Source organism: Coregonus lavaretus, assembly GCF_964263955.1.
Source record: "Coregonus lavaretus genome assembly, chromosome: 14".
Classification (NCBI taxonomy): domain Eukaryota; kingdom Metazoa; phylum Chordata; class Actinopteri; order Salmoniformes; family Salmonidae; genus Coregonus; species Coregonus lavaretus.
The window spans coordinates 14,914,722-14,933,511 of record NC_140001.1 but is presented as its reverse complement, the minus strand read 5'-3'; the positions used below and the strand labels follow the sequence as shown (position 1 = coordinate 14,933,511).

At 43.7% G+C, this 18,790-nt stretch overlaps 1 protein-coding gene across 1 annotated transcript; it reads right to left on the bottom strand.

Annotated features, from left to right (window-relative positions):
• Window positions 1-1,733: 1,733 nt before the first annotated feature.
• On the bottom strand, window positions 1,734-18,398 carry LOC311141632 (guanine nucleotide-binding protein G(q) subunit alpha-like). The gene is made up of 7 exons (XM_084177023.1): window positions 17,487-18,398; window positions 9,999-10,183; window positions 8,549-8,703; window positions 8,158-8,286; window positions 6,875-7,004; window positions 3,881-4,034; window positions 1,734-3,758 (listed from the first exon to the last, which is right to left on the bottom strand). The coding sequence occupies exons 1-7, from the start codon at window positions 17,620-17,622 to the stop codon at window positions 3,568-3,570; spliced, it is 1,080 nt and encodes a 359-aa protein (XP_084033149.1). The 5' UTR covers window positions 17,623-18,398; the 3' UTR covers window positions 1,734-3,567.
• Between the last annotated feature and the right edge of the window lie 392 nt (window positions 18,399-18,790).

Here is an 18,790-nt window from a genome sequence, read left to right as displayed (position 1 = left end):
CAATTTCTCGCATGGAATGGCCTTCATTTCTCCGAACAAGAATAGACCGGCGAGTTTCTGGCCTTTTGAGCCTGTAATCGAACCCAAAATTGCTGATGCTCCAGATACTCAACTAGTCTCAAGAAGGCCAGTTGTATTGCTTCTTTAATCAGCACAACAGTTTTCAGCTGTGCTAACATAATTGCAAAAGGGTTTTCTAATGATCAATTAGCCTTTTAAAATGATAAACTTGGATTAGCAAACACAACGTGCCATTGGAACACAGGACTGATAGTTTCTGATAATGGGCCTCTGTACGCCTATGTAGATATTCCATTAACAATCAGCCGTTTCCAGCTACAATAGCCATTTACAACATTAACAATGTCTACACTGTATTTCTGATCAATTTGATGTTATTTTAATGGAGAGAAAAAAATAGCTTTTCTTTCAAAAACAAGGAAATTTCCAAGTGACCCCAAACTTTTGAATGGTAGTGTATATATATATATATATATATATATATATATATATATATATATATATACACTGCTCAAAAAAATAAAGGGAACACTTAAACAACACAATGTAACTCCAAGTCAATCACACTTCTGTGAAATCAAACTGTCCACTTAGGAAGCAACACTGATTGACAATACATTTCACATGCTGTTGTGCAAATGGTATAGACAACAGGTGGAAATTATAGGCAATTAGCAAGACACCCCCAATAAAGGACTGGTTTTGCAGGTGGTGACCACAGACCACTTCTCAGTTCCTATGCTTCCTGGCTGATGTTTTGGTCACTTTTGAATGCTGGCGGTGCTTTCACTCTAGTGGTAGCATGAGACGGAGTCCACAACCCACACAAGTGGCTCAGGTAGTGCAGCTCATCCAGGATGGCACATCAATGCGAGCTGTGGCAAGAAGGTTTGCTGTGTCTGTCAGCGTAGTGTCCAGAGCATGGAGGCGCTACCAGGAGACAGGCCAGTACATCAGGAGACGTGGAGGAGGCCGTAGGAGGGCAACAACCCAGCAGCAGGACTGCTACCTCCGCCTTTGTGCAAGGAGGAGCAGGAGGAGCACTGCCAGAGCCCTGCAAAATGACCTCCAGCAGGCCACAAATGTGCATGTGTCTGCTCAAACGGTCAGAAACAGACTCCATGAGGGTGGTATGAGGGCCCGACGTCCACAGGTGGGGGTTGTGCTTACAGCCCAACACCGTGCAGGACGTTTGGCATTTGCCAGAGAACACCAAGATTGGCAAATTCGCCACTGGCGCCCTGTGCTCTTCACAGATGAAAGCAGGTTCACACTGAGCACATGTGACAGACGTGACAGAGTCTGGAGACGCCGTGGAGAACGTTCTGCTGCCTGCAACATACTCCAGCATGACCGGTTTGGCGGTGGGTCAGTCATGGTGTGGGGTGGCATTTCTTTGGGGGGCTGCACAGCCCTCCATGTGCTCGCCAGAGGTAGCCTGACTGCCATTAGGTACCGAGATGAGATCCTCAGACCCCTTGCGAGACCATATGCTGGTGCGGTTGGCCCTGGGTTCCTCCTAATGCAAGACAATGCTAGACCTCATGTGGCTGGAGTGTGTCAGCAGTTCCTGCAAGTGGAAGGCATTGATGCTATGGACCGCCCGTTCCCCAGACCTGAATCCAATTGAGCACATCTGGGACATCATGTCTCGCTCCATCCACCAACGCCACGTTGCACCACAGACTGTCCAGGAGTTGGCGGATGCTTTAGTCCAGGTCTGGGAGGAGATCCCTCAGGAGACCATCCGCCACCTCATCAGGAGCATGCCCAGGCGTTGTAGGGAGGTCATACAGGCACGTGGACGCCACACACACTACTGAGCCTCATTTTGACTTGTTTTAAGGACATTACATCAAAGTTGGATCAGCCTGTAGTGTGGTTTTCCACTTTAATTTTGAGGGTGACTCCAAATCCAGACCTCCATGGGTTGATAAATTTGATTTGCATTGATAATTTTTGTGTGATTTTGTTGTCAGCACATTCAACTATGTAAAGAAAAAAGTATTTAATAAGATTATTTCATTCATTCAGATCTAGGATGTGTTATTTTAGTGTTCCCTTAATTTTTTTGAGCAGTGTATATATGAGAAAGAGATGTATGTATAATGATTATAGCATTCATAATTGCACTATGCCTCAATAAAATGTAAATTACAGGCTTATGTTTAGAGCATTGTTACAAAAAACTGATATACTCAGAGAAATAACTGGGGGTCAGAGCCACTGGAGCCAATCAGAGGTGAGGATTACTTTGGTACAAATTGTGCTCAATGCTCCGTCCCCTTTAACATGGGAAACAGCTAATCATCTCCCCTGCTAACAAACTAAAACAGTCAGCCAGCCAGGCTGTGATTGGACAATCAAAAGGACACAGCTGCATTGCGATTGCTCAGTCTACTTGAGACATCAGCGCTATGATTGGCTGCCATATCTGCATTTGCGGTGGCCCAGCTAAGTCCAGGCAGTGACAGAAGACTAGCAGCACCGCTACAAGAGAAGAGCCCCTTTAAAAGGCAGATTCTCACAACTGACTCTGTGTCACCCATCAGTAGAGCAAGGTCCTCCATTCCCCCGGTCCCTGCCTCTGTCTGGGCAAAATAAAATAACAATTTCATACTGTGTAAGGAGTACTAAACCCAAGACTTGAATAAAAAGGGGCCTATGGAATACATCCGTCCACATACTCACAGCCGGTCACTAGCGGAGTTCAGCAAGTGGTTTTGGCATTCAACAATTAATACAAGATGGTTGAGAAAAGTTTAACCAAAAACAGGGTGAAACACTTTAAAAAGGTCACTCATGCGCATGGTAAACTCTTGGTGCCTTCATTTACATTTTAGTCATTTAGCAGACGCTCTTATCCAGAGCGACTTACAATTAGTACAAAAGGCTGTGTCCTGTCTTGCCTCCAATACTCTTTCTAGTTAACAGCGCGAAAGGGTGCCTCGAGTTAACGCTACATCCTTTTGGCATCGGCAATAAATAGGACCTTAAAAAGCGTGGTACAACACTGTCCATTAAATAACTGACTCCTGACCCTGGGGCCTGCGAAGGGCGATGATCATCATGGTGCTCCCTCACTATACAGCCCAATTTTAAGAAATCACAGTATCAACACTTTTCACCCTTTCGGAGGAATCTATGTGTTAATTCGCCACAGGCTGGCGGTGGAATGGACCGACTAGGTTGAATCAAAAACAAAAAGGCGGGAGCACCTTGGAATCAAGTTCAGAGGCGTTGGACAGAACCCAGCCGCCACATTGAGTGTCTTTAAAATTGTTTTGCTAAAAACAATTCTAATAATTGGAGGAACTGTGCTGTACATATCCAACAGCAACCTTCAAACCCTCTAAACTCTTCAATCATGTTCTCTTTTAAATAGAAAAAAGAAAAGGGTCAACAATGGCAATAAATTAATATTATGCAACCATTTCTTTTCCCTTCACAGATTTGACAGTGAGTAAGTTGGAGAAAGGTCTCTGGGCCCCAGCCTTGCTGCGCTCATGCTGAAGAAGTCCCTTCTAATATTCTAACTCTATGGTTTCACACCAGGTTGTACTCCTTCAGGTTGAGCTGCAGGATGGTGTCTTTGACGGCGGCGAACACAAAGCGGATGTTCTCCGTGTCCGTGGCGCAGGTGAAGTGGGAGTAGATTATCTTGTCACTGTCTGGGTTCAGGTCCACAAACATCTTCAGGATGAACTCGCGGCCAGCCTGGGCATCTCTCTGGGGACCTATGTTAGAGACATTAATATATTATAAGCCTTGTTATTACACATTATAAAGGCTCATGAATGCTTTTAACAACTCATAAACCATTATACCCACAGGCTTTACGTAAAGTGAGGCCACTCACCGTCAAACTCCGGGAAGTAGTCGACCAGGTGGGAGTACGTGATCTTCTCCTCCAAGAGGTCCTTCTTGTTGAGGAAGAGGATGACGGAAGAGTTCTGGAACCAGGGATATGTGATGATGGTCCTGAACAAAGCTTTACTCTCCTCCATTCGGTTCTGAGAGAGAAACGAGGGTAGAAGAACACAGTTTGTTAAGTCCAGCTGCTCTCATTAAAGGGATAGTTTAGCTACACTATCCCGTTAAGTACAGGTTTTAAATCAGATAGAGAGACACAGAGAGACACAGAGAGAGAGAGAGAGAGAGAGAGAGAGAGAGAGAGAGAGAGAGAGAGAGAGAGAGAGAGAGAGAGAGAGAGAGAGAGAGAGAGAGAGAGAGAGAGAGAGAGAGAGAGAGAGAGAGGATGGCCTTCAGATGCCTTTTCAGTTCACTACTGGGCTGCTATGTACTTTCTTTTAACCTTTACATTCACTGCTAGACACACACACAGCACCTAAAGCACATTAAGTGTACCCACAAAGTCCATTCTATGATGTCATATCCATTTAGACAAGAGTATTGTCACAAATCTCTGCTCATTTGTGTGCGGTGCTCCACAAGCAATCTTTCAGGTCTTCTAATTCTCAGATTTGCATGGAGGTTTGAGCTGCAGGTTTGAAGTACAGGTGACAAAACGGTCAAATGTCACAGCTTTACATCCAACCAACTGGTCTTATGCTGTTTATATTGTATCGTCACCATAAACATTAATGATGTTTTAACGGTCTCTCTCAGATGTTTTTCCCCAAGGACACTGAGACAGTGGAAAAGCCAAGAGCATGCTGGAAACTGCTGGGAACAAACAGATGGTATGCCTTCTCTTAAGGAAGTTCTGTTGCCCCGAGGCTGTATTCAAAACAGCTTCTCTTAAGGAAGTTCTGTTGCCCCGAGGCTATATTCAAAACAGCTTCTCTTAAGGAAGTTCTGTTGCCCCGAGGCTGTATTCAAAACAGCTTCTCTTAAGGAAGTTCTGTTGCCCCGAGGCTGTATTCAAAACAGCTTCTCTTAAGGAAGTTCTGTTGCCCCGAGGCTGTATTCAAAACAGCTTCTCTTAAGGAAGTTCTGTTGCCCCGAGGCTGTATTCAAAACAGCTGATTTCCAAGTGAAAGGGAGGTCTAGCTGTCTTATTTCCATTCTTTTAAATAAGGAAAAGCCTTTCACCTTCAGAAGTGCAGAGGTGTGCCTCTAATACCCCTGTCTGTTGTACACCATAGTTGAGAAAGAAGACCATTGCCACAGATATATTCACATTATTTTGCCAATTGGAATAATGTAATTTGAGTGACCGAATTGTACAATGTTTCAGAGACCTGTAATTAACTTGCTTTGTTGGATATTATTGGGAGTCCTATTGTCAAATTATGTAACTTCATGCAAAGTGCTGCTGTTAACTAAATAGTCAAATAGGTGTACTTTGTGTGTGTGTGTGTGTGTCAGGGCCGGCGCCAGAACGAATCATTTGAACGGGCATTTGCGTGCTCAGCCCCCTCCTGTACTCCCTGTTCACCCATGACTGCGTGGCCAAGCATGCCTCCAACTCAATCATCAAGTTTGCAGACGACACAACAGTAGTAGGCTTGATTACCAACAATGACGAGACCGCCTACAGGGAGAAGGTGAGGGCTCTCGGAGTGTGGTGTCAGGAAAATAACCTCTCACTCAATGTCAAAAAAACAAAGGAGATGATCGTGGACTTCAGGAAACAGCAGAGGGTGCACCCCCCTATCCACATCGACGGGACCGCAGTGGAGAAGGTGGAAAGCTTCAAGTTCCTTGGCGTAGACATCACCGACAAACTGAAATGGTCCACCCACGCAGACAATGTGGTGAAGAAGGCGCAACAGAGCCTCTTCAACCTCAGGAGGCTGAAGAAATGTGGCTTATCACCTAAAACCCTCACAAACTTTTACAGATGCACAATTGAGAGCATCCTGTCGGGCTGTATCACCGCCTGGTACGGCAACTGCACCGCCCACAACCACAGGGCTCTCCAGAGGGTGGTGCGGTCTGCCGAACACATTACCGGGGGCAAACTACCCGCCCTCCAAGACACATACAGCACCCGATGTCACAGGAAGGCCAAAAAGATCATCAAGGACATCAACCACCCGAGCCACTGCCTGTTCACCCCGCTATCATCCAGAAGGCGAGGTCAGTACAGGTGCATCAAAGCTGGGACCGAGAGACTGAAAAACAGCTTCTATGTCAAGGCCATCAGACTGTTAAATAGCCATCACTAGCACATTAGAGGCTGCTGCTGCCTATTGAAATCACTGGCCACTTTAAGAAATGGAACACTAGTCACTTTAATAATGTTTACATATCTTGCACTACTCATCTCATATGTATATACTGCATTCTATTCTATAATATTCTTCTGTATCTTAGTCCATGCCACTCTGTCCTTGCTTGTCCATATATGTATATATTCTTAAATCCCATTCCTTACTAGTTTTGTGTGTATTGGGTATATGTTGTGAAATTGTTAGATATTACTGCACTGTCGGAGCTAGAAGCACAAGCATTTCGCTACACCCGCTATAACATCTGCTAAACACGTGTATGTGACAAATAACATTTGATTTGATTTGATTTGAGAAAGCATCTGAGCGAGCGAAACAGCGCCCCTCTGTCTTACTATATGTATCCCATGTACCTGATGCTGTATGGCCAAAAAGAGTATGACATGCCATAATCCTTTTTGGCCAGACAGCATCAGATACATGGGCTACACATACTGTGACAGAGGGGCGCTGTTTAGCTCACTTTGATGCTTTATCTGAGATTCATGAGTCTTTCTGTCGGCGCTCGTCAAAAATGATTAATACTTAAATATTTTATTTGGACAGGCACGGAGATACGGTAGGGCAGGCTAGACCCCCTAAGGCCCGCCCATAACACCGGCCCTGTTGTGTGTGTGTGATAGACATACTGTACAGTTGTTAACAAAAACGCTCACCTCGTTATCGGATTCTACGAGCACCTGGTCATACTCGCTGAGTGCCACCAGAAACATGATGGATGTGACATTCTCAAAGCAGTGGATCCACTTCCTCCTCTCTGACCTCTGACCCCCCACGTCCACCATCCTGTCACAGGAACAGAGGAGCAACGTTAAGTGCAGATGACTTGAGTACCACTAGAGTTGGCATGGAAATATACTGTAGGTCCTATTCGTGTTTGCTACATGATCATTGTTTCAGTGAACTTGTAAGCCTGTCCTATACACTATTTATTACGTACACCACCCGTTGACAAAAATGGTTCACTCCTACAGACAGTGAGTCACGTGGCCTTGGGATGCTATATAAAGCAGGCAGACTGGCATCGAGGCATTCAGTTACTGTTCAATTGAATGTTAGAATGGGCAAAACTAACGACCAAAGCAACTGAGCGTGGTATGGTCGTCAGTGCCAGGCGCGCAGGTTCCAGTATCTCAGAAACGGGAAGCGTCCTGGGCTTTTCACGCACAACAGTGTCTAGGGTTTACAGAGAATGCTGCGACAAACAAAAAACATTGTCAGTCAGTGGCAGTCCTGTGGGCGAAAACAGCTCGTTAATGAGAGGTCAAAGGAGAATCGTGAGAATCGTACAAATAACAGCGCACTACAACAGTGGTGTCCAGAACAGCATCTCGGAACGCACAACTGGCCGATCGTTGTCACGGATGGGCTATTGCAGTAGACGACCACACTGGGTTCCACTCCTATCAGCTAGAAACAAGAAGAAGCGACTCCAGTGAGCACGCGATCACCCACACTGGACAATGGAGGAGTGGAAAAACATCCCCTTGTCCAACGAATCCCGGTTCCTGTTGCATCATGCCGATGGCAGAGTCAGGATTTGGCGTAAGCAGCATGGGTCCATGGCTCCATCAACGGTACAGGCTGGTGGCGATGGTGTAATGGTGTGGGGAATGTTTTCCTGGCACACGTTAGGTCCCTTGATACTAATTGAGCAACGTTTCCATCCCCGAAGAATTCAGGCTGTTCTGGAGGCAAAGGGGGGTCCGACCCGGTACTAGATGGCCACTGAGTGTAGATACCTCAAGAATATAACATCAATTGGTAGAGCTCCACCCACTGGTCTGTTCTCCCCACTACACCAATATGGAAGTGGAAGGCTACATATAATCAGTGGCTAGTGTGAGAACTGAGACGATCCTTCATCTCAGGGTGTCATTCTATTCCATTGTTGCTTTGTTAGAATAGAATATCCCAGTGAGCTTGATGGTTGGCATACCTGAAGATGACACTCTGGAGGTCGAAGGGGTACTCGATGATGCCTGTGGTGGGGACCCTAACCCTCAGCACATCCTGCTGGGTGGGAAGATAAGAGGCCTCTGCGATCCGGTCCAGAGCATTCATGTAACTACGGAGACAAAAAAAGTATGTGAGTGCCCACTGACCGGGAGGAGGGGAATGTGATGGTAATAGATGAAAGTATCGAAAACATGACCAAAGACACGGTCTGATATTTTAAGTTGGCAGCCTAGGGAACATTCGACCATGAAATCTCGTATTTACTAACTATTTGTTGACCATAGATAAAGCACAGTATTTACAACATCGTGACCATTGAAGTTGTCTCTTTTAAGCTTTTACAAGTAGAGTTAGAGATCTCATTTACTCACTATTTGGTAGAGTCCGACAGCTGGTACTCCCGTCTCCTGTCGTAAGCTTCCTGGACGCCTGGATCATTCCATAAACACTTGATGGCGTCTAAGTAGGGGTTCGCAAACGTGCTGACTGTCTCCACGTCCACCTCTCGGACCACGTTAGCGTTGCCCTGAGAGAGGAAAAAACTGATTAAGACACTCCTCCAGGTTAGACTTTCAGTCGACAGAAACAAACATATAAATTAAATGGTATCAATTCAAGGTTCTGTGTGTCTGAAATGGGACTAAATCATAACCCAGGCAGAGGCAGGCAATCTTGACAGTTGGTGAGTATTGCCGCGTTCCAGGTGGTCTACTTTGCAATCGTAGTGCACAGATGATCAGATCCCATTACTCCTGGAGAGGTGTTTAATTAACGTCTCAGGAAGCCAATTAATATGATATAGGAATCTTCTGAGATGCACTGCTAAAGAACCTAGAACGTGGCCTATTTCTTTCACTATATGCCGTTCCACAGATGACTCTTAGGGCCTAATATGAAGCTACCACATAGCCCAACTCCAGCAGTATCATGTTCTAATGTTATTTAGAAAAAGGAAAAGGAATTCCCCCACGTGACATGACTGTCTTCACTTCCTTATCTGGCCTCACCTCATGACTTATTTCTATTGTACCTTGTACACCAAAACCCAAAAAGGAAGAGATTGTTTTTGCCTTGTGACAACCTGGAAATGACATGCTACTGCCCCTTGTTGAAAGTATCCAATCGTTAAGCCAGCATAACAGGAATATACCACAGGCTTCATATACAATACAGGCCACTTGTGATTTAATCAATATAAGACTATATGAACACTTAAGAACAACAGATAAACCACTGAACATACATAAGCGAACCATCCTATCCTCTAATAACAATCTGAGACTGCATGGTCAGATGTCACACCAAGCCTAGTGATTCATATGAGACATGGCCAGTCGATAACAGATAGGTCTCAGTTCCTCTATTGGCCAGTTTCATGTGGAATTACCTGCAGCTCTAGAGGTGACTTTATTTCCTGTAGACCCAACTTTTTTGTAACCGGAAAGGGATAGCACCACTTTATTTGATCAAACAAATAGGCAGAATTAGGTTTAGGGTTACGACAAGGGGCACCAGTCTTAATCAAAGAGGAATTCATATGTCTACGCAGACAACTGAAACCGAGAAATAAGACCTCAGTAGTACACCAGATGACTTTCCTCTCTCACACACAAACCCTTGGCTGGATGACATGGAAGGGGGTTGGTTGAGAGTGACAGGAAGACACAGGAAGTTCCAAAACAGACAGGATGTGATTGTGGAGGACTGTTCCATGAAAGATTGCGTAATCTCCTCCTTATGCTCGCTAACACACCTCTCTCACTCTCACTGTCACTGTCATACACACACTTCCATTCTCTCTCTCCCTCCTTCCCTCCTTACCTTGTTGTGCTCATATCTGTAAGGGATCCGGAGGGTCTCTGTGGCGCGGATCATGGACTGCATGGCAGTAAAGATGTTCTGGTACACCAGCTTGGTGAAGCTGCGCTTGTCCTCCTCTGAGTAGCCAGCGCCATGGATGATTCTCATCTGTTTAATGAAGGTGCTCTTCCCACTCTCTCCAGTACCTGATAAAGGGGGAGAGGGGTGAGAGGTAATAATAATAATATGCCATTTAGCAGACGCTTTTATCCAAAGCGACTTACAGTCATGTGTGCATACATTTTTACGTATGGGTGGTCCCGGGGATCGAACCCACTACCCTGGCGTTACAAGCGCCATGCTCTACCAATTGAGCTACAGAGGACCACGAGAGGTGAGGAGGGGGAAGGAAGGAAGACATGGGTAATTGAAGAAGTGCGAGGCACTATATCCAGACAAGGATAACATCTGACCCAGAGTCAGGACTTCGACAAACAAACCAAAAGCCATAATCACCTATTACAGCCCTATTCACATTTACAGTGGGGAAAAAAAGTATTTAGTCAGCCACCAATTGTGCAAGTTCTCCCACTTAAAAAGATGAGAGAGGCCTGTAATTTTCATCATAGGTACACATCAACTATGACAGACAAATTGAGGAAAAAAAATCCAGAAAATCACATTGTAGGATTTTTTATGAATTTATTTGCAAATTATGGTGGAAAATAAGTATTTGGTCACCTACAAACAAGCAAGATTTCTGGCTCTCACAGACCTGTAACTTCTTCTTTAAGAGGATCCTCTGTCCTCCACTCGTTACCTGTATTAATGGCACTTGTTTGAACTTGTTATCAGTATAAAAGACACCTGTCCACAACCTCAAACAGTCACACTCCAAACTCCACTATGGCCAAGACCAAAGAGCTGTCAAAGGACACCAGAAACAAAATTGTAGACCTGCACCAGGCTGGGAAGACTGAATCTGCAATAGGTAAGCAGCTTGGTTTGAAGAAATCAACTGTGGGAGCAATTATTAGGAAATGGAAGACATACAAGACCACTGATAATCTCCCTCGATCTGGGGCTCCACGCAAGATCTCACCCCGTGGGGTCAAATTGATCACAAGAACGGTGAGCAAAAATCCCAGAACCACACGGGGGGACCTAGTGAATGACCTGCAGAGAGCTGGGAACAAAGTAACAAAGCCTACCATCAGTAACACACTACGCCGCCAGGGACTCAAATCCTGCAGTGCAAGACGTGTCCCCCTGCTTAAGCCAGTACATATCCAGGCCCGTCTGAAGTTTGCTAGAGTGCATTTGGATGATCCAGAAGAGGATTGGGAGAATGTCATATGGTCAGATGAAACCAAAATATAACTTTTTGGTAAAAACTCAACTCGTCGTGTTTGGAGGACAAAGAATTATGAGAGAACACCATACCTACTGTGAAGCATGGGGGTGGAAACATCATGCTTTGGGGCTGTTTTTCTGCAAAGGGACCAGGACGACTGATCCGTGTAAAGGAAAGAATGAATGGGGCCATGTATCGTGAGATTTTGAGTGAAAACCTCCTTCCATCAGCAAGGGCATTGAAGATGAAACGCGGCTGGGTCTTTCAGCATGACAATGATCCCAAACACACCGCCCGGGCAACGAAGGAGTGGCTTCGTAAGAAGCATTTCAAGGTCCTGGAGTGGCCTAGCCAGTCTCCAGATCTCAACCCCATAGAAAATCTTTGGAAGGAGTTGAAAGTCCGTGTTGCCCAGCGACAGCCCCAAAACATCACTGCTCTAGAGGAGATCTGCATGGAGGAATGGGCCAAAATACCAGCAACAGTGTGTGAAAACCTTGTGAAGACTTACAGAAAACGTTTGACCTGTGTCATTGCCAACAAAGGGTATATAACAAAGTATTGACAAAACTTTTGTTATTGACCAAATACTTATTTTCCACCATAATTTGCAAATAAATTCATTAAAAATCCTATAATGTGATTTTCTGGATTTTTTTTTCTCATTTTGTCTTTCATAGTTGACGTGTACCTATGATGAAAATTACAGGCCTCTCTCATCTTTTTAAGTGGGAGAACTTGCACAATTGGTGGCTGACTAAATACTTTTTTGCCCCACTGTAGATACACACACACATTCTAGATCTCCTTTCCCGGCTGCTCCTGCCAGCTCCTTAGATTTCTTGGCCTGGTCAGTGACCAAGAACAACATCTCCATGGATACAATAACTATTGTGATGTGAGCTCTAGATCTGGATCCTGAAGAGATCCTTGACAGAGGTCCTCAACAGAGCCTAAATGTATTCACTGGGCACAAAATATATATATTTTTAACTGAAACAGGGAGGGACTACCAGAATAAGAAACGCTTATTTTCGATTTCCATTGCAAAAATGTTTTGCTATAATTTGCTAAGTTGTGCACTAATGAATATGACCCAGGATTGATAATAATAATAGTTGTTAGGCTACCAATCGACAGCAGAGATCCCTCTCTGGAACCTCAATGTACTCAAGGAGTATATTATATCTATAGGATATTATATCTAATGTCACACTGTAGGATCAAGGCTACTATGATGCTTTACAGTCCTATTAGAAGACTGCGTCCCATTAGCTAAAAGGAAAGTTAGGAAATGTATTTTTAAAGCAAATTTCCTGCAATTCTATACGTTTTGCCATGGAGCTGAGAGAATATTGCAGTTTTTAAGCAAATTTCCAGCAATTCTATACATTTTGACATGGCTAATGCTGTGTTCATATGCTCGAACATTATAACAAAATCAATGGGGGCCTGATTATCTAGCTTTTATTTTGTTGATTGTAAGTTCTCAAAAATATATAGGTGCCTTATCTTTTCTACATACTTTCTATTTGGTTTTAGTTGTTTAAGTTTACACTTAAATGTAAATGTATTTATTTATTTTTAAATACAAATATATATTTGTTTTTGCAATGCACAAAAAAAGTCTAAAAGTATTTGGTTTTAAATATACTTAAGTATCAAAAGTAAAATGTAATTGCTCAAATATACTTAAGCATCAAACATAAATCATTTCAAATTCCTTATATTAAGCTAACCAGACGGCACCATTTTCTTGTTTTTTTAATTTACGGATCGATAGGCGCACACTCCCAATACTCAGACATAATTTCCAAACGAAGCATGTGTGTTTAGTGAGTCCACCAGATCATCAGTAGGGATGACCAGGGATGTTCTCTTGATAAGTGTGTGAATTGGACCATTTCCCTGTCCTGGTAAGCATTCAAATAACGAGTACTTGACCCACTGGTTGATGCTTATTTATAAAACCCTCTTAGGCTTCACTCCCCCCTATCTGAGATACCTACTGCAGCCCTCATCCTTCACATACAACACCCGTTCTGCCAGTCACATTCTGTTAAAGGTCCCCAAAGCACACACATCCTTGGGTCGCTCCTCTTTTCAGTTCGCTGCAGCTAGCGACTGGAACGAGCTGCAAAAAACACTCAAACTGGACAGTTTTATCTCCATCTCTTCATTCAAAAGACTCAATCGTGGACACTCTTACTGACAGTTGTGGCTGCTTCGCGTGATGTATTGTTGTCTCTACCTTCTTGCATTTGTGCTGTTGTCTGTGCCCAATAATGTTTGTACAATGTTTTGTGCTGCTACCATGTTGTGTTGCTACCATGTTGTTGTCATGTGGTGTTGCTACCATGCTGTGTTGTCATATGTTGCTGCCATGCTATGTTGTTGTCTTAGGTCTCTCTTTATGTAGTGTTGTGGTGTCTCTCTTGTCGTGATGTGTGTTTTGTCCTATATTTTTAATCCCAGCCCTCATCCCCGCAGGAGGCCTTTTGCCTTTTGGTAGGCCTTCAATTGTAAATAAGAATTTGTTCTTAACTGACTTGCGTAGTCAAATAAAGGTTAAATAAATAAAAAATACAAATACTTTTGAGTGTCAGGGAAAATGTATGGATTAATAAGTACATTATTTTCTTTAGGAATGTAGTCGAGTAAAAGTAAAAGTTGTCAAAAATATAAATAGTAAAGTAAAGTACAGATACCCCAAAAAACTACTTAAGTAGTACTTTAAAGTATTTTTACTTAAGTACTTTACCCCACTGTCTATATAGCAGAGATGTAATTGTCACAAACAGAGCAGCAGGTAAATCAGGCCTAAACCATAGAGACCAATACTAATGTGTTCTAATGCTGCATTCGTAAAAAAGTGGGAGGTGGGAGTTTACCAGTTGTGAAGTCGTAAATACCAGTTGGATGCATTCAGGTGCTTTGAAGTCGTTGAAAAATGCTGATTGACTAATGTCCAACAAGATGCGTAAACCATGATCTAAATGTACAGCTATCAAGTTTGTAAGCAATTTATAGAGTTAAAAAAACACATTATAGATGGCTTTTTATAAATACTGTTTTGTTGTTACATTTAACTGCCGAAAATGCTGTTACCGAAGTAATTTCCTTAGTAGGTGACATCAGAGGTCCGCATGTGGGAGAAGTCGGAGCTCAGGGATGATCAACGAGTTTCCCACTAGTAATTACCAGTTGGAGGGTCGTTTTTCCTAGTCGTATGAGGTAAATTCCCACTTGGTTACGAACGTAGCATAAGGCTGGACTGTATCAAGGCAGCAGTCTTCCCCATCACTCTACCAGCTTCTCTCATGTGGATTACATCATAACATTGAGACAAGTCATTTTTTAGGGAACTAACGCAAATGTGGAAATATTACATCACTGCTTGTATTTTTTACTGTGGATTGTGCATCTACATTCTATGATGACGTGTAGCTGTAGACAACAAAAATTGTGGTAAAGGATAAATACAATAATAATGAAGTAGCCTAACATAATACATTTAATTTATAGCGCTTTCCATTCTAATATTGATGTTCTTTATTATGCATCTGAAATCTCCTATAGACTTGCACCAGACTGTCCAATGTATGTGATAGAATACATGTTACCCAGGATCCCACCGGAATTCACAAACAGACAGCTCTAGGGGTGTTCCCATCAAGATACTTTAGGTAATGCGTCAGTATGCTTCAGTTCGGTTGGCGGCTAGTCGAAGTCGGCTAGGCGAACCGAACGAGTGTGCTCGTTTACTCCCTTAAAAAGACCTTCACTTGAAAAACGAGAAAAAACGCAATAGTTCTGTTTGTCCATTTTCAGACGCCATAGCGTCTGAATTAATATAAGATAATTTAAGAAATCTGTCATTAATTTTGACGTTTCTGCCGAGGAAATCTTAGTCGGGCAATTTCACATCTAACTAAGATATTTGGTGCAGTATTTCTCAATGAAAACATGTGCATGAGTGACTCCTGAGTGGCGCAGTGGTCTAAGGCTGTGCCACTAGAGATCCTGGTTCGAATCCAGGCTCTGTCGCAGCCGGCCGCGACCGGGAGACTCATGGGCGGCGCACAATTGGCCCAGCGGCGTCCAGGGTAGGGGAGGGAATGGCCGGCAGGGATGTAGCTCAGTTGATAGAGCATGGCGTTTGCAACGCCAGGGTTGTGGGTTCGATTCCCACGGGGGGCCAGTATAAAAAAATATGTATTCACTAACTGTAAGTTGCTCTGGATAAGAGCGTCTGCTAAATGACTTAAATGTAAAATGTAAATGCATGAAAACGAGTAACTATCATGGTCCAAACACACCAAGACAGTTGTGAAGAGGGCACGACAGCATCTGCAAGAACCCCTCTTTATACTTCTATTGGTAAATTTTTAAATTAGGACAGGCGGGAGGCGGGGGCGTGCCAGTACAGTAGGTGGCGTTAATGCACAAGAACGTAGGATGCCATTCACCGATAAAACCCCACAGAAGAAGGAGCTAGCTTGCCGTACACCGGTAGACAGTGTCCTTCGCCCCCGTCTGTTGGGCACTGTTTTCACGCAGTTCTGTTATCGACTGCAAAGGCAAGTGTTCGGCAGGCGGGAGCAAAGGACACTGTCTACTGGTGTCGCTCCCGCTAGTTAGCAAGGAGGACTGCGTTAGGCAGGTGCGAAAAAAACTGATAATACTTTAAAAAGTGTGTGTGGGGGGGGCTTCATGCAGGAAACAATGGGATGCTTGAGGATGCAGGAACGCCCTGAATTGTGAGCTGCAGTTGGACACTATTGCTATCCTGGCGTTGCATGCGCCATGCTCTACCAACTGAGCTACATTATTCTTAAAGAATGTCAATGATGCTAAAGTTCACTGTATATGCATTCCCCAAACCCATTTGGGGACAGAGACGTTTAACAACTGTTGGACTTCGATACACCCATAAAACTAAAGTGAACGATCACTGTTAGTAATGACCTCTCACAATGACCTGTTTTTTCTGTGAATTACCAATACTGCATTTCAAAGATTTGTTGCGTCGTTGCTGCCCTGTAGCAAATGTGAGGAAAATCCAGTTTACTGACCCATGTCCGTAGGCCTATGAGAGCTGGCATTCAGTTCAGGCAGTTCAGGCAGCTAGGAGTTGATTTGATTACATCTGCCCCTTTCAAATCCAGTACCATTTACAACCCAGTCTTTTTACATAAGTAACTTTCATCATACAGTATGCCAGGCCTATATCAAAAACGGATCAAACAGGGACCTTAAAACACATGCACCTGTGAGGTGAGGTGATGAATAGTAACTTAGTAAAAGATGGTCCTTTAAAGCTACATTCTAGGATTCAATAATTAACCAAACGTGGTCCCTGTCACTTTTTATGATATAGGCCTATACAGCCAGCTGAGGGATGGAGCAGGGGAAATGTAACCCCTCCCAAATTCATAGACAGCGCTCTAGATGCAAGGACTGACAATCCATGACATCCACATGATACCTTCAAAATATGTTTAAAGCCATTGGCCTATTTCTTGCTTACGGTCTTCTAGTTTGTAAACACTAATAAACCTTTATATTTTGGGGGTGTGATAGAAAAAGACAGTTGCGCTAAGCATTAGGAATCTATAAGTAATATTCTTCATGAGTCAATAGGTAGGTTAAATGTCAGGAATTGAAATGACCATTGAACAGATTACCGTATTTTAGACTGTACCTTTAAAAAAAAGGCTTTCAAATTCAGAGGCGTGGGCACAGATTGTTGGGCCAAACGTTCCGACTCGAAACATTCAGGAAAATCTACATGTGTTATATGTAGTGCAGGTAAACACTCGTTTAGCTCAGGATTTCTAGACCCTGTAATTGCTACCAATAAAACGCCTAGACTTTGGCCTAGTCAGTAAACAGACGGAGACCACAAGTCTATAATCCTAGTTACTACTTATTGAAATGAATAGTTGGATGGTTCGTGCGAGTTTTTAAAAGTCTAAATGGTAGCAATATTCAAATAAAATGGCTTTGGAACACTTGAAATTGAGAGAACTGCTACAATTTGGCATGTGTGGCTGGCTACAAAGTTACAGGCTGGTTTTCAGGAGTAGCTCGCACAGCACCACCCAAATGGAATCTTGGCCTTTATTTGCATATCATCATCACCACTAGCTTACCGAGAAGCAACAGCTTCAATTCCCGGCGAGCATCCCTCTTATCACGGCGGAGCTGTCTTTCGATCTCGTCGTTGATCCGCCTGGATTCTTTCGCCTCCTCGCTGAGGCAACACGCCATTATGGAGTCTAGGGTCATTCTTTTAAAATCACTTTTCGTGCTTCTTTATGCACTACGCAGATTCCAGTTGCGATAAATTATAAGAATTAACGGATATCAAATCACGCCATTACAGCTGCAGATAAAACATGGACGCGTTATAAAGTGCCATTGCCTGGGGGGGGGGGGGGAATGTATAGGCTATTTGAGAAATTGTTGCCCCCCCTCCCCCCGTTTCGTTTCGCTTTCTGACCGACTGTCAGTCAGCAAACAGTGGCTCGGGGAGTTAACTAAATGTCAGTCAAACTAATTGGGTAGTCTGATATTTCTTCTAAATATGATCATCAGAACCGTTTAAAACATCATCCGTAATATTCTATGTGATAAGCATTCTCATTCTTGTCCAGTCACTCTCCACATCTTTTTTAAAGCATGTCTTCGTATCCTACGTCCTATAGTCCCATAATCCATTCGATGAGAAAATACATGAATAAACGTGTCCGCTTTATTTCCAATAGGTCGACTCCCAGGCGTGGCAAGGACGAATATGGCGGATTTACACTCCAATCCGCTAGGCAGGAATACTGTTATTTCTCTCCGACGAAAGAAAACACAAGAACAAACGCACCAATATCATGTTTAGCCTACTTCCCAAAACGGAAAAACGCGTCATCCGTGTGCTTTCAAAAAGAGAGAAACTTCGATTATTCTGCTACACGTTTGCCTATAATAAAGTTGGGAAAAAAATACGTTTTTCGCTCAGCCTTTCCCTGTCCTCAACTCTCCATGTGTTTTTATTACAGAGACATCCACTCCTGGCCGGTGACGTCGGACAGTGGTAGGGAGTGTCCTCCAAAGTAGGCCTAGGCCTAGGCCTAGTCCCATAACCTGTGGAATAGACATGCGGTTGGTGGGATACCGTTACCTGCTCTTATTACCCAAAAGCTATTGACAGAATGATACATACACTACATGACCAACAGTATGTGGACACCTGCTGGTCGAACATCTCATTCGAAAATCATGGACATTAATATTGTGTTGGTCCCCCCTTTGCTGCTATAACAGCCTCCACTCTTCTGGGAAGGCTTTCCACTAGATGTTGGAACATTGCTGTGGGGACTTGCTTCCAGTCAAGCGCATCAGTGAGGTCGGGCACTGATGTTGGGCGATTAGGCCTGGCTCGCAGTCGGCATTCCAATTCATC

Bases quoted from the DNA above. Each gene is read 5' to 3' on its own strand.
- LOC311141632 (XM_084177023.1), bottom strand. From the start codon at position 17,622: ATGACCCTAGACTCCATAATGGCGTGTTGCCTCAGCGAGGAGGCGAAA. The intron at 7,005-8,157 runs GTATGCCAACCA...TTCCTGTGACAG, and splicing joins CTCCAGAGTGTCATCTTCAG to GATGGTGGACGTGGGGGGTC. The intron at 4,035-6,874 runs GTGAGCGTTTTT...TTTCTCTCTCAG, and splicing joins TCGTAGAATCCGATAACGAG to AACCGAATGGAGGAGAGTAA.